Source organism: Typopeltis vanoorti, chromosome 8, assembly GCF_054136105.1.
Source record: "Typopeltis vanoorti isolate ZY-2024b chromosome 8, IOZ_Tvanoo_1.0, whole genome shotgun sequence".
NCBI classification, from domain to species: Eukaryota; Metazoa; Arthropoda; class Arachnida; order Uropygi; family Thelyphonidae; genus Typopeltis; species Typopeltis vanoorti.
The window spans coordinates 125,253,153-125,268,506 of NC_143556.1; the positions used below are offsets into that span (position 1 = coordinate 125,253,153).

The window sequence follows — 15,354 nt, forward strand, 5'->3', positions numbered from 1 at the left end:
AAGAAGAAAGATCCCTAGCAGACGATCTGATTGCGTTCGTACAGCAGAATTCCTCGCAAATCTGCAGGAACAGGTGTTGAAGAACCCTGGCATTGGAATTCGGGCTTTGTTCGTGGAGTTGCTAACTGTAGTCAAGCCCTGGATAACAAGGGTAGCCAATGGTAGGCCATATGTATGGCAGCAGGATTCGGCCCCTTGCCACACCTCTGGGAAAAGTCAAAAATGGTTGTCTGAAAATTTCTACGACTTCACCAGTCCAAATGTTTGGCCTCCAAACTCCCCAGACCTTAACCCCGTGGATTATTTTGTATGGGGCGCAGTTGAAAAAGACACCAATCGCACTTCCAGTAATACAAAAGCCCAGTTAATGGATAAAATTAAAACAGTTTTTGCGGCCCTTCCCAGGGAGACTGTAGCATCAGCTTGTTCGAGGTTCCGAAGCAGAATTGAAGCTGTGATCGATGCTAATGGTGGTTATTTTGAGTAAATCTTGTTGATAGTATTGTAATTAACTCTGGCTGTAATGTTTTTTTGTCAATTCATTAAATTTAATAGATACAAAGAAGATTTTCTTTTTCCTTACGAAACTGTCAAATTTATCCCGAACACCCTGTATGTTAACATGGAATATAATCCATGTTAACATAAACTTTAAAAAATAATTCCTCAAAGAATTTAACGCCCTAAGTTCAGATGTTGAAGTCAGATAGATTCCACCTACAAAACTTTATTGGTCAATTTTCACGCTATACATATATCTGTATAATTACATATTCGAGTATGCGTATTCTGTTTACAACCATATTTACTCTAGCGTAAAAAAACGAATATTGATCCGTGCGAAGGCTTTACCCGACTGTGTTAATTTCATTTTACTTTTGAAGATATTTCATTTGCAAATGCAAATACCTGCTTTAGCAATGTGCAGTTATAGCATATTATTTATATTATCCATCATGAACCCTAAATTATGCTGATTATTCGTATAATAATAGGGCTGTGTTTAGAACAATATATTAATTTTAACTGAATATTAACAATATTATAAGCATAATAATAGCAATTATTTTAATCTACCAACCTCCCATAATGTTTATCTGATTATTTTTTTATAAATACCTCAGTTGCTTTCATCCAGAACTCTTTACTGAAGGACATTGTCCTCTGTATCCACTATACCAGGGATTCTCAACCTATGGTACGCGTACCACTCGTGGTACGTGAGCCACTGCCTTACTGGTACATCTAATATCTTGAATTAAATATAGTGGTACACCACTGGAAAAGGCTGAGAACCCCTGCTCTATACTAACCTTAACACTTTCAATGCCAAGCTGAAAATTGGAATTTCGTGTGGTGGCCAAATTTTTTTTATTTTTTTATTTAGTTAGCGACGTCCACGCGATAACGCGTGGTCGGACGTTTGGTGAGAACTCGCATCGCGCGATATCGCGTGATTGTCAATGAACATGTTAAACCTTCTATTAGTCTGACACATTTGATCATGTCTGCTTTTCAGTTAATTTCTAGTAAGAAGTTCAGCAAATTACAGCAAACTAAGAAATTCTCATATTTGCTATTGTGGTAGAGGTCTTCCTTAAAATACTGATGACCAAAGTTGAAACAATGATAAACATTAGCCTGAGACTTCATAATAGTGTCATAACTTCTTTTCTCCTATAAGGGATGCGATAAGCTGTTCTAATTTAAGAAATCTTATCCCGTATCTTACTTTTTTATTATTATTTTATTTTTATAATAGGATTCGTGAACCGAGCCTCCATAGCTCAATCGGTATAGAAGCCCTTTGGTCGGAAAGAAATGGGTTCGATTCCCGTCAATGACGTAAGGAATCTCTATCTGGCCTCTTTCGATAAACGTGAGTTAACCAGTCTCATACAGAGGTGGGAGGTGGGGTTTCTCTCAGTAACTCTGGTATTTCATCCCTCAAAACAAGCAACCCGGTCCCGTGAACACACACACGGCTACAGTCATAAATGCTCACGGCAAGGAAGGCAACGAGAAACCACCTTGCTTCATAATCATCTCCTTAGTATATCGCTGCTTCACCGGCTTCAGAGCTGAGGGAAAATACAAATAAAGATTCGTGAACTAAAAGTCCTCCAAATAAATATTTAGATCCTTATATTCAGTAACTCTTTCAAAGCTTTTCTATTTAATTAGTATCTAACTTTGTTTCAAAATTGCGAATGCTTACATTTTTCATTCTTAAATTTAATCCACACCTCCCTGTCTAGTTCGCAAAGTTTTAAGATAATTATGTCGAAACTGCTATCATCCAGATAATTTACTGCGCTTTTCAGTTTCATTCTGCAAAAAAGATTTTGCTGTTAATATTTGAGCCTAAATCAAATGATCAAATACGTCAACGATTTACGCTTCAGTTTCGGCCGACAATACACAAAACCAGTTTCAACCAAATCATACACTTTGTTGCGTTGTACTTAATAAGTGATCACTGTTCAAGGATGTGTTGTATATGAATTCTGATTACTTTGCCATAATTTGTCTGCAATTCTTCATTTATACGACAAATCTCCCTTTGTGAACTGAATAGAAATTAACATTTCCCACGGAACTGAACCATTCTTTATCATAAAATGTCATTCTATTCTGGCATTAAAGCAATTCTAATCTTAGTGTTCCTGGCTAACTGTAGTCCAAAGTTAGGTTCAAGTACTCTGATCTGATTTTTTTTTAATTAATTAACTGTGTTGTGTTCCCAAAAGGAGTTCCGAGCAATGTTTTTGGACACACTGTATTGCTGTACAGTTGACAGGCAGTTAAGTGTTTTAAGTCAATACCATCCGTTTATTTCTTAACATTAATCCAAGAAATCAAGCACGAGTAAATAAATGCAGGGAAATGTTCTAGAGAAACATTTCTTCAATTTATTTAAAAAGTGTCTCCGCAGTCAAATAGTTAGTGGCGATTACCCTACACTGAAGAAGTGAATTCCGATCCCCTCTACAAACTGAAATGATATTAGCATTTACGCTAAATGTTAGCATACCACAGAGAGCTGGTGGGATTTTTCATCTCTTAAATTCTGCCAAGAAATATCCGTAATTATCAGATATAAAGACAATGTATAGGATGAATAATCCTGTCTTAGCGCAAAGCAAACAAAGTTTATACAGGATAAACTAATTGACTCTGAAAAGCGGTTGAACTTAATATTTATGAAACCATCAGATGGATAAATTAATGAGCTCTTTTTAAAACACAGAAGTTTTGCATTGACAATTTAATCAGCTCCTTGAAAACATCTAAATGAAAAATGAAATATATATATATATATATTTAAGGCAATATAACAGACATCTTAAATTTTCCGCAATGCACTCTTTGATGGTACGACTAGTGTATATCTGATGATGATCCGCCGGTAGAATCCCCATTGCTGGATGAAGGCGTCTTCCTAATACAGGAGAGTTGGGTCTACTTCTCCTATGGTGATCCAGTTCATATCGGGAGTGCGTGTGTATCTTTAAGTAAGTTAATATTCTTCAAACCAACTGATTCATTTATTTCCCTTTTAGTTCGTTACATGCATATAAAGAAATATTTTACACTAAATGCATTCTGTGTTAGAAGAGTCGTGTTATAGTTTATATTGAGTGGAGTCCTTCTCGTTAGGCACTTTAAGCTGGAAAGTGAACTGGCATCCATGACCTGGAAAGTTAAATTGGAGGATATTTTAACTGCGAAACAAGGCTTGAAGAAACGTGTTGGTTCTAGAACAAGCTTAAGTCGTCCAAGTCTTATGGTAAGTAAATATTTATTTTCTGTTAAGCATTTTATCAATGTTATGTAAATAACAGTAATAATAATAATATAATAATAAAAGAATGAAACCGTAAAAAAGGGAAAAAAATTCATTCAGTTAAGTTCATTATTCTACACCAATTGATCAAGTAATGTTTTAATCATTTATACAAAAAAATTCATTAAAGGAGAAATAACAATAAAATGAGCAAAGTTTGAATGAGGTGGACTAATTTAACAAATGCATATTGAATATCAGAGCATCATGATGTACACAAGAAAGAGCATTCACAGTAGTTTTTAGCATTTGGATCCAAGATCTTTTTCATATTCGAAAATAAATATGAAGAGGCCTTCGCGTGGCAACCTAAACGCTTGAGACAAATGGATAACGCTATGGATCTGACTTGGTGAAGGAACTTTCGACATTCAAACACTTATGCGGTTAAGAAAGTCAATAAAGACTTTTGTTGATTCCAAAAACCTTTTCATCGTGATCTCCTTAGACATTTTGCCAATGGAACGTGATGATAGATGTCGATCTGGAGATAAATTTCTGCCAGTGCGCATAGCATGAAAATATCAGATCATACATTCACCTTTCCTAAGTTTTCAGTCGTTGTGGTCCATTTCATCTGGAAACTCACAGTGCTAACGTACAATGCCCAAGTCTGTACGGGGAACTTGATGAGGCAAATGCATTATTCACCTGTCCCCATCACACCGCGAACGATGTGTTGTCACTTGTAATCGGCTGTTACCGTATTTCTTGAGCCACACCCTAGTACATTTTAGCCAAACTAATCAATCGTCTTCCATTTAATCAAAATTGGGAATGGTAGGAGTCGCACAATATCTGAAGTAGAAATGTATATATATATATATATATATATATATATATATTCCCCATCAACAAATTAATTTTATATATATATATATATATATATATATATATATATAATTTGTTGATGGGGAATCCCTTTTATTTCTATTTCAAATACACATCAGCTGATGAAGTTCTCGAGCCTTGGAAACTCAACACGAAATATGCAAAAAACAAAACAAAACGTGCATTTATAATTAATAAACAGTAACTTTACAGAAATGTTGAGCTGTCATTCTATTATTTACATCTGTGTGTGAGCGTTCATGAATTGATATATGTTCATCAAAAAAAAAGCTTTTCTCAATTTTCTAATTAATTTACAGCTAGTAATTGATGTAGACAAGTCATTTAAAGCGCCTTTATTGTGCAATTAAAAGATTAATATTTTAATCGTGAGCTGAAATTTTTGATATTCATGAGAAAACTTTGCGAATAAATAGATCAAATCTGTGAGATACTCCGTTACAATCAAATAGCTCTCCTTGAGAGACGTGCTTGTGATACATGTACTGACATTTGATTGGTGCCGCCATCTATTGAATAAAATGGGCAAGTCTGCATAGTTTCACAACCAGTGATACCATTATTCTTAAATATATAAATAATTGTGGAAAATTGAAAATTCTTAATGTTTCCAAATAGAGCTTAGTTTCCTCTTTTTTCTTTTTATGTGGAGAATATTATAATGCTTATTATATTTCAAATCAAAAGTACATCAGCACGTTTTTTATTTATGTGAGAGGACCAGAATCATATACAGTAGTGCTTCCCAAACTTCTGGATGTCAGGGACCCCTTTGAAAAAAAAATATTTCACGGCCCCTTCAAAAAAATCGTAATATTGACATATATTATTATAATATTTGTCGTATTTATATTCAGTACAAAGCATACACAGCGAATATTGCAAAAATCAAATGCAAATATTACATTTTTAGCATCTTACATACACATTTGACATGGCACATTATCTCATATTTTTATGTAGATAGATATATTGTTATTGTACATTTGCAGTACAAGCACATGAAACATAAAACGATTAGTCATAAAGAAGTTTAATAAAAATAAAAGAAGTTTAATAACAAATTTAATGTGATGGATATGTTTCAATACTGCTACACAAAAAGTCAATATCAGGTGAAATATTTGAAACTGCAATTCTTAGATTTCTGCTTTGAAATGAAACTTATATGAATAAGCATATATTTACTAATATTCATTAAGCGCCGAAATACGCAGGAAGCAAAATTTGTGATCCCGCACCAATGTGTAATTTTTTCCCATTAAAATAAATAAAAATAATAATAACAAAAAAGAAACAATAAATAAAAATTAAATACGTTTCTTTTAAAATAAAAAAATCTACTTAGTCTTAAAACATTTTAAATTTGTTTTCATTATTTCACGGCCCCCCTGAACAAAATCTACGGCTTGAGAAGCGCTGATATATATATATATATATATATATATATATATTATAGTATATATTATAATATATATATATATATTATAATCATGTTCGAACCTTAAAAAGCTAGGATATAATATAATCTATCGCCTTAAATGCGCATTCCCTGAATGGAATAAATATTCTATATACTTTTTATTTCAAATTAGGGTCATGAAATGAAAGAAAAAAGTTTTTTTTTCAAATTTCTCTTGAACCTAATCCCATGTTCCTTGTTTTAAAAAATAGGTAACACATCACTCTATTTTCTTATTAACTGAATAAATAATATTGTTAAAAGGAAACACAATAACTGTGGATGTCGACAGCAGGAATTCTATACAAGCAATTCTTGTTTGACGAAGTGCTCTTTTATCATAGTTGAACTGCGATTTTTTTTGAAAGATTTAAAACAAGATCTTTACTTGTTTTAAATCTTGTTTCACTAGTTTTTGTGACACCTTTATTTTAGCCGACATTAACAAATTAATAATTAAAACAGAGAAATGTTATATTTAGTAAAGAACGGTGTTAATTTTATTTCTTAGCTAATCAAAAGGCAATTTGAGTTTATCGAAACGAGGAAAAAGCGCGTGGGCTACTTTGTGTTGTGCACGGATAACCTGCACACTAGAAATACTATTCTAAGTTGTTTAGGTATTGCATTATGAGATAAAATGTATACGGTATTCACTCTTTCAAAAAAGCAAGCTAAAATAGGTTGTACTATAATATATTTTCAGTATTGTAGGACGTATTCTAGTTTGTCATGTCTAATAAAATATGGATTTTGTATCCTTTTCACGAAAATTCCATTCCAATATAAAGAAGACATATTGTTCGTTTTTTTTTTTTTTTCAAAAATAACATGTATGAAATATTTATGCATCTTTTATTCCGCCTCTGAAGTGCTATCACTGTCAATATTTACTCATATGATGCTGCTTTTTCAGCCACATCGAACTACATAATTCCACAATAAGGGTGATCTGCATAATCGCACTCTAGCGTAATAATGCGACAGTTGGTGAATAGGGTGATTACAAGAACTGTATTGAGTCGAGTTGTATAAAGCAACAATGAAACATGCAGTGAATGCATTAGTGTAAGAATTCCTGCAGTTGCTTAAGCAAGTGGTATTCTGTTAGCTGTACTTGAACATCCTACTAGAGTTGCTGCTGTTTCATCCCATTTTTCAGAGCAGTGAAGATATATCCGTCGCCGCACACGAAGACGGTCTTTGAAAACGATTTCAATACCTCACAATTCATTGGACAAATCTTTTATTGAAAGATGTGTGTTATCATGGGAAAGTCTTGCCGAGACCCCTCCCCACCTCCCTGATGGCGAGCCTCGGCCAAACGTCAGTGGATCCCGTTGAATGGGAGAAATGCGTAATTTTCTGTTATTTTCGCAATGTTTTTATTACTTGATATTCATTTACATAAAGCAAATCTACATATACAGAAATAATTTACGTATGCAAATAATAATGATGATGATGATAATTATTATTTTATATTATGAAATAATATATAGTATATGGCATACTGTTATTATTATGTCTCGATTTTAAAGCAGTTCTCAGCAGCTATAAACGGAGGCCAAATCATAATGCGAAACGAGGAAGGAAGATAGTTTTAATGCAGTGCGATTAATTTCTTTTCTCCACAGTTACGTACTTACTACGAAAATTACGTTAAAATAATCAACATGGCCACATCGATAAAATATATCGAATAATTTATGCTTCATATCCATGTTATTTCAATCGTATCCAAATATTATTTCGGGTTCAATAGTTTTTTCGAGTTCTCGAAAAATTAAAAGTAGCAAACACGAAATGTGCTACAAGACTGGTATAACGGGCCCATCTGTGTAAAATTTGGTATAAGCTTTACTGAAACGCATCGTATGTATGAGTCTGGGTAATTCTCCTTTTTTCAACCTTCCGTCCCTTAGGATGGGTATAGTACCCAGATTAGGAGTCACAGTGAATAAATGCAGCTGTTACCCCATTCGTCTGATGCATCCCGTAAGGGCAAGTATTTATACTTGTAGATCTATGGGTTCAATGAAACGGTTTGCATGCTTTGAGGAAAGAAAAATCCAATTTCCGAAAAAAAAATAATAAAATACTCCATATGAAACCAGGTAATTCGCCATTTGAATGAAGTGACCTGACGATGGTTCCTCATGTCATAAACAGGATTCGAACCAACGACAGATCTTGCCAACCAAAAGCTCTATAACTGGCCACAGAGGCTCCATAACTAATTCCCATTCAGCTAATTCAACATTCGATGTATCCTTTAAATGTTTTTTACGACCACTGTGAAGTGAAAACATCAGACCCTCGCCAAGACAAGAATTTATTATCGAGTCTTAAGTGGGGAAGATCATTCTTGCTGTTCTTATCACCAGATCTTAAAAATAAATTCTGTCTCCATCAAAGTTATCCAGTGATTCATCTCGAATGCCTGTAACGTATTTTAACGCAAATCCCATTCGACAAGTATTAAAGATTTATGGAATTTTAATACTTTATCGTTTTCTTCGTTTTCTTCTTACCTAATTTAAATAAAATCTTCACTAAATGTTTATGCTGGTTTTAAATATATTTGTAAATATATTTAAATATAGTTGTAAATAGTTGTAAAAGGTTGAAACCGGTCTGTGTAGTGACCTTCTCTCATAATGTAGAACAATAATACAGCTCCTAGGAGCTAAGTTCACATTATGAGTAAATATCAAGAATAGTGATCGGGACTTGCTCCACCTTTGCTATGAGTTGCCTCAGCTTGCACTACCTTAAGGGTCAGTTGCTGCACTATCCAGGTATTTGCTTACGCTTGGAATCGCCGAACTTCATATATAGTTTCTATATTCGGCATGAAACTCTTTGAGTTTCTTATTTGGCTAAGAAACAACATGGGATGTAATATCCCTTTAACTTAAATAAGTTATATCGCCGAATTGAAGCTCTTCATATAATTTGAAATATAAACATTTATGCATAACAAATATAGGAGAAAAAGAGGTGATATGACAGAGACGTTTAAGTTAATGAATGGATTTTATCGATTAATCCAAAGGGATTTTAAAAAGAGTCGAAGGTGAAAGGGGAAGAACCAGAGTCTATCTCTGGAAGTGATGTGAGAGTTTAAGGAGTAAATATTTACATGGAGAATCGGCGAATGGAATGCTTAACCGGATTTATGTTGTTCAGAAGGGAGTGTTAGGATTTTAAGATGCAGTATGATAAATGTTTTCGGTTGAATGAACCTCTCATGATAAGTTTATCTCCTTGAAGGATGTAGTAGTAGTAATAATAATAGCTGAAACACCTATAAAACCGAGTTATCATCGAAAATAGACTGGTGATCCCATAGTGGAAGATCACACCTACATGAGTATAAAGTAATGTTATCGTTACACACGCACATTCACCTTACAAATTCTCTAGGAATTTTAGCGTTAGTTTAAGTTCTAAACAACGCTCGTAGATTTGCCAATAACCTTTAGTCAGTGGGAGCAACATAAAAAAGAAGACGTTTGAAGCTCAACTTATAATTAATCGTAACTGTTAATTATTATACTAATCGCCGCTATAACTATTCAGCCTTTTATTTCATATTTAAAGAAATAAAAATAATTAATTATTTTAAATTTAAAATAATAAATTAAATTAAAAAGAAATAAAATAAATTACTATTTTACGAAGCTTTATCAAATACTCCAGTTCTTAAAAATTAATTTTGTTAAAAAACTCGGTATATAAAAATGGTGGGTTGTTTGAATACTAAAATAATTGATGTGTAGAAATTTTAATAAACATTTAATTAACGTAATCGTTAGCCTCATATATTTTAAATCCTCTAACGCCTGTTGATTCCCAAAAGAGAATAGGCGGAGTTTTTTAATCCTTCCCAACTTTTGTAAATGGAAAGGGCACCCAGTCTTCACCGATATCTAAGATCAAGGCTTCTGATCATTTTAGCTGCTTCGGGACGAGAGTACTGCCCTCTAGTCAACATAAGCCCAACACACATATTGTTGTCTTTTGATATTATTAATATCATTAATAAAGGCTTTAAACTTATCGTATATTTGTGCTTTGTGGGAGCTTAGTTTTATAATTTTTATTTATTTTTTTATATTTTATTTATACATTGAAATAATCCGGAACATAATCCTAGGTTTCCACGTTTGTCTCTAGCAACTAAACAGGAAACGTTTTTCTAGCTACTTCAAGCTAGAAACAGGCAGTGATACCACACAGAACAATACAATTCAATTGCCATCTGAAGAGATTCACAAACATGAACGCCCACAGAGTGATTTAAACACGCGGCCCTTCTGTTTGAAAGCGAATACGTTGCAAACTGAAATTGCAAAGCTGTGACTGAGATAGCGTGGGTTCGGTGTTCAATTTTTTCGAGATCTATGTCATAATAGCAAGAACTATCATGATGGTATATATTTTTGAATAATGTAAGGTTGTCGCAGACGTCATAATAGTTCTTGTGAGAGCAACGGAAATATCTACAATAGAAAAGTATACGCCGAAGAATTTAAAACTGCATCGCAAGTAAAACATTCACCTGAGTCTACAAGCCTGCTGTTTATTCAAACATTAGCGAAATCTTCAGGGTAGTAGTAATAGTTATTAAACTAGTAAGGCTCAAGACTTATTGATAAAATATATTGTTAGAATTTCGTTTTTGCTGACAACCTGATTTAGTATAATAATAAAACCGTATTCTAGTGTTGCTATAATCTAATTAATTTTATTCATCACGATATATTACTGGAATTTTATGAAATCTGGTATACAGTCATTATCGTTTGAAGTTAAGTTTTTTTTTTAGTAAATACAGTAATTTTAAAAACTTTTGGAATACAAATGATTACATTTCTTTACATTTTCTATTTTAATTATCTTTCTTGAAAATTTATCATATCACATCCGTATGCTGGTTAAATATTAAACTTCAATGCAGAAAAAAAACTTAATTACTGTTTCTGTGTGTTTCACTTTTGTTCCCAGAGTTGCTGCTCTACCGACACTTTTCCTGCTGGTGACGTGAATAAGCAGATTTTCACCCAGACAGGATATTGTAAAGTAAGTATTGCTTGTTAATTCGAAATTCCAAAATTACTTAACTATCTTTGCGAGTGAGCTGTTTATGTCCTTTATTGAACTAGACAATTGATTATCACATATAAAAACAATCATGTCTGAAGCTGGTTGATGAACTATACGGGCTTCCATGTAAAGTCTGAACATAAAACTTCCAATGAACCAGTTTTAACTAATATATATTAGTAAAATATATTAATATATATTTTACTAATATCAGTTTTTACTAATATATATATATATACATATATATAATTAAGCAAAAATTATGCGCCTCGTCGTTTGCAACACAGCACATCGAGTACTGCGTATACAACAAAGCAAAAGGGAGGGTAGGAATGCACACTAATGACCAGTTTCGGGCAACAGTACAGACACTGAGTGGTTCAAAGATACCTTGCCTTACTCCTAGTTTGATGTTAATGGAATCTGTAATGATTTTATCAACTTGAACAAATGCCTTTTGTTCCAGTATAAGTTTCCAATGATATTGATGTCTTTACCATCTAATCCGATTAACATCAAAGGAGTACGGCAAGTTGTGTGAATAAGCAGATTTTCATCCAGACAGGATATTATAAAGCAGAAGTGGCCAGAACGCGGCTCGTGTCCACGCGTCATGCGACTCTTCACGATCTACCAGGAAAAACTAAACAAAAAGAGAAGAGGAGACAACAAATACGAAGAACGAAATAATAAAAAAAAGATAGAAAAAAAACAAGGTTAATAACAATTACTGCAATAAAAAAAGTTCAATTCGAAACACATTAAATGAAGTTTACTTTGAACAATTAGAATAATTTTCAAGCCGAAACACAATACTTTTAGTTACTTAGGCCTTCCTTGTATCCAGTTTCTTATAAAATTAGCTATGTAATTAGTCAAAGCAGTTCTTACCAGCTCATTACAACCACACCATGTGCACACTCATTCCCGAACCATCGCATCGGTCAAAGGCTGCGGCTCTTCTAAGTCTTACAGGAATTATTTTGGCTCCAAAAGGACGCGTAATTGGTCACCCCTGTTATAAAGTAATTATTGCTTGTTAATTCCAAATGCCAAAATTACCTGACTATCTGTTAGGTAATTTTGGAATTTCGCGAGAAAGCATTGGACTTGGTCAAATGCTTTCTCGAAGCCGATTAAGCAAATAAATGCTTCCTTATGTTAAATTTTTTCTTGACAATTATTCATAAGACTATTACACTTTTTTATATAATCTTTATCAAGTACCTTTATTTTATCCTCCTACATGTTTCGCCAATCTGTTTCTATTGGCATCCTCAGGGAATACAAACTAGTAAGCTAAAATGAAGGTTACAGACTAGGTTATAACCGATGGTTCTAAATCATACAAAAAATTGGTATTGTGCGTGACAATGTGCGTGTCTCGTTAACGTGATTTATTCGTAATGGCTCATGACGTAATTGTTATGAAAGTTCATTTCTTTGATGTTTAATGATCTGATAAAAGTTTTCCAAATTTCTGGTAAAATTAGACCTTGATTCTTGTTTAGGTTTTCAGTTTTACGGACGACTGTAGCTGCTTCTTTAAAGGTTCTTGAATGGTAGTTATCTTCTATGTATGGCATAAGGCTCTTATCCCACTCAATGTGATGGTTAGTAGAGGCAAAGTAGCATGAAAGGCCTGAAATGTCTTGTCTGTTATTTCTGACATATCCTATGTGTTCTTTCTTTCTCGTTTCAAAGCTTCTAGATGTCTGACCTACGTAACTAATACCACATGAGCAAGGAATATTATATACTCCAGAGTACTTGTAGAATGGGTGAGGATCTTTCGGTGATCTTAAAAATTTCCGAATAGTGTTGATTGGTTTGAATGCCACTCTGATCCTATGTGGTTTTAAAAGGTTAGCTAATTTTTTGGAAAGGTTGTTGACAAAAGGAATCGTAATTGTACTGATATATTGGACGTCATCACGTTGTCGATGTGGTATATCAGTAAATAGAATCTTGTTATAATAGTCTTTTTGGGTAACCATTGAAAGAAAGTTCTCTAGATATTGTGGTTAATTCCGTTAGTAGGTCATCCTTGTCTGTCGTATACTGTATAGCTCTTTTCTTGAGACTATGGATAATGCTAAGTTTCTGAGATATGTGATGAGCTGAGTTGAAATGGAGGTAACGTCCAGTATTTGTAGGTTTTCTGTATACAGATAGGTTGATACTATTATTGGATTGTTTGTATACAGATTGGCGAAACATGTAGGAGGATAAAATAAAGCTACTTGATAAAGATTATATAAAAAAGTGTAATAGTCTTATAAATGCTTCCTTGTTTTGGTCACTCACTAATTCACTCCATCTTTCCCACATCTGCTCTTTCTGCTGCTAGCATTATATACACATTTCATGATCGGTGAGTGTTCATCAAGATTAGAATTAATAATACCCTACACTCTTCTAAATTTGTTAAAACATACGAAGCATCTATTCAACACTCCTTCAGAGGTCAGCTCCAAACCCATACAACAAATTTTCTTCGTCTTCATTCATACCTTTGCTGATTGTTTTAGATGAGTCTTCCCTATATTCCTACAAACCACAAGTATAGACTACAAATTTTCAAATCCCATGTTAACAAACTTCTTCTTCTGATCTTCCACGGTACTAATGTACAGGCGGATGATCTAGCGTGATCAGGATAACCTTTACGGTTTACATCAGGAAACAAAATGTCAACATATGAACTGTATAGAGAATGTTTCAGGACCTCGAAGAAACCAGCACATACAAATTGAACAAGAACCGAATGCTTCTGGTGAATGCAGGAATGGGTCAAAATACTTGGGTCTATTTATGAACATTTAGAAGAAATTTGACCCAGAAAGTTACACTTTGATGAGGTTTGTTAACATTTAATTTTTAATAACAGCAGAATCAGATTTTTTCTGTGAAAGATCGTGATCCCGAATGTTTCAAAATAACAGTGATTTGAACTAATCAGTATTTGTACAATTTTAGAACATTGTTTATTTTCACTCTAATTTTTAATTCTGTATAGTAATTCCCTTATCATTATATATCTCAAAATTATTTTTGCATGCATATAAAATTTCAGTTACGAGATTTTGAGGCAACAAAAAGTATAACTGCTTGCTTGAAAGTTTTAAACGCTTGACAGACAAACACAATCACAGTCTAAACCTAATTTAAAAGCATCCTCCATTAAAATTTTGAGCTTTGTTGACTTGCGTTTCCAAGTAACGGACTGTGGGGTCAAAGTCATCTGGGGATATGGATATTTGCAAATAGCTTTAGGTGGTAGTTCACGATGGTCATTGCTTGGATGGGGGGACATGTATACTATAGATTTATAACCTTTCGTAAATGTGATTTAAAAAAAAACCAGTAGCATTTAGTAGGAAATTTCGTTAGTATTTGATGGGAAATTTTAGAATAGTCAGTGTTTAGTACGATACAACAGACAAGCAAAGCTCTGTAATAAAACTGAGATTTGCAATTGATTTATAATATTCTTTTCTGTCCACCTTCGTATTTTTCTGCACACATACTGATATACTCTTGCTCTGAAAAACTTATATGAGATTGATATTAAAAACGATACAGTAAAGCACTGGCCAACCAATCCAAGACAAACGCTCTAAATAAGAAAAAAATTTAGTGCTAAAAGGTATTGCTTTTCTTTTTTTCTCCTTGTTTTTATTTTCCTCAAACCTAAAGTTCATAATCACTCAGTTATCCTTAATTCTTCTAACCAATCAGACTATCACGAGTGGGACTTGAAATTGATATCGTAAATGAACATGGCTTGTTGGGTGTTAATCATCAATAATTATCATTCCATTCACGGTTTTGCTACTACACTAATCATATCTGAATGATCACATTCTAATAAGTACTGTACTAATAGAGCTGCCTGAGTCTGTAAAAATATATCTCTCCCCATAATCTGTAGTACACTCTGAACTAGCAGACGAACAATATAAAATACTGTAAGAGACTTCAACGGCTTTCCACGCGTTATTCGACCCACGGGTTATGGTATTGCCTTTCACCCCCTTTCATCGTACATGGTAGGTCACAAGTTTTGTTGGCAGCCTTT

The 15,354-nt window shown here is 33.5% G+C and overlaps 1 protein-coding gene across 4 annotated transcripts in view; it reads left to right on the plus strand.

The window, feature by feature from the left end:
* Positions 1–15,354, plus strand: part of LOC150104333 (atrial natriuretic peptide receptor 1-like) — a 263,087-nt gene that overhangs the window by 184,704 nt on the left and 63,029 nt on the right. For all 4 annotated transcript variants that reach the window (XR_016548692.1, XM_090396922.1, XM_090396924.1 and 1 more), the window contains exons 8-9: positions 3,661–3,790; positions 11,175–11,249. Coding sequence is in view for 3 of the 4 variants with exons in the window: in XM_090396922.1 (XP_090253048.1) it covers positions 3,661–3,790; positions 11,175–11,249 (205 nt within the window). In the remaining variant the exon portion in view is untranslated. The remainder of the gene's footprint in view (positions 1–3,660; positions 3,791–11,174; positions 11,250–15,354) is intronic.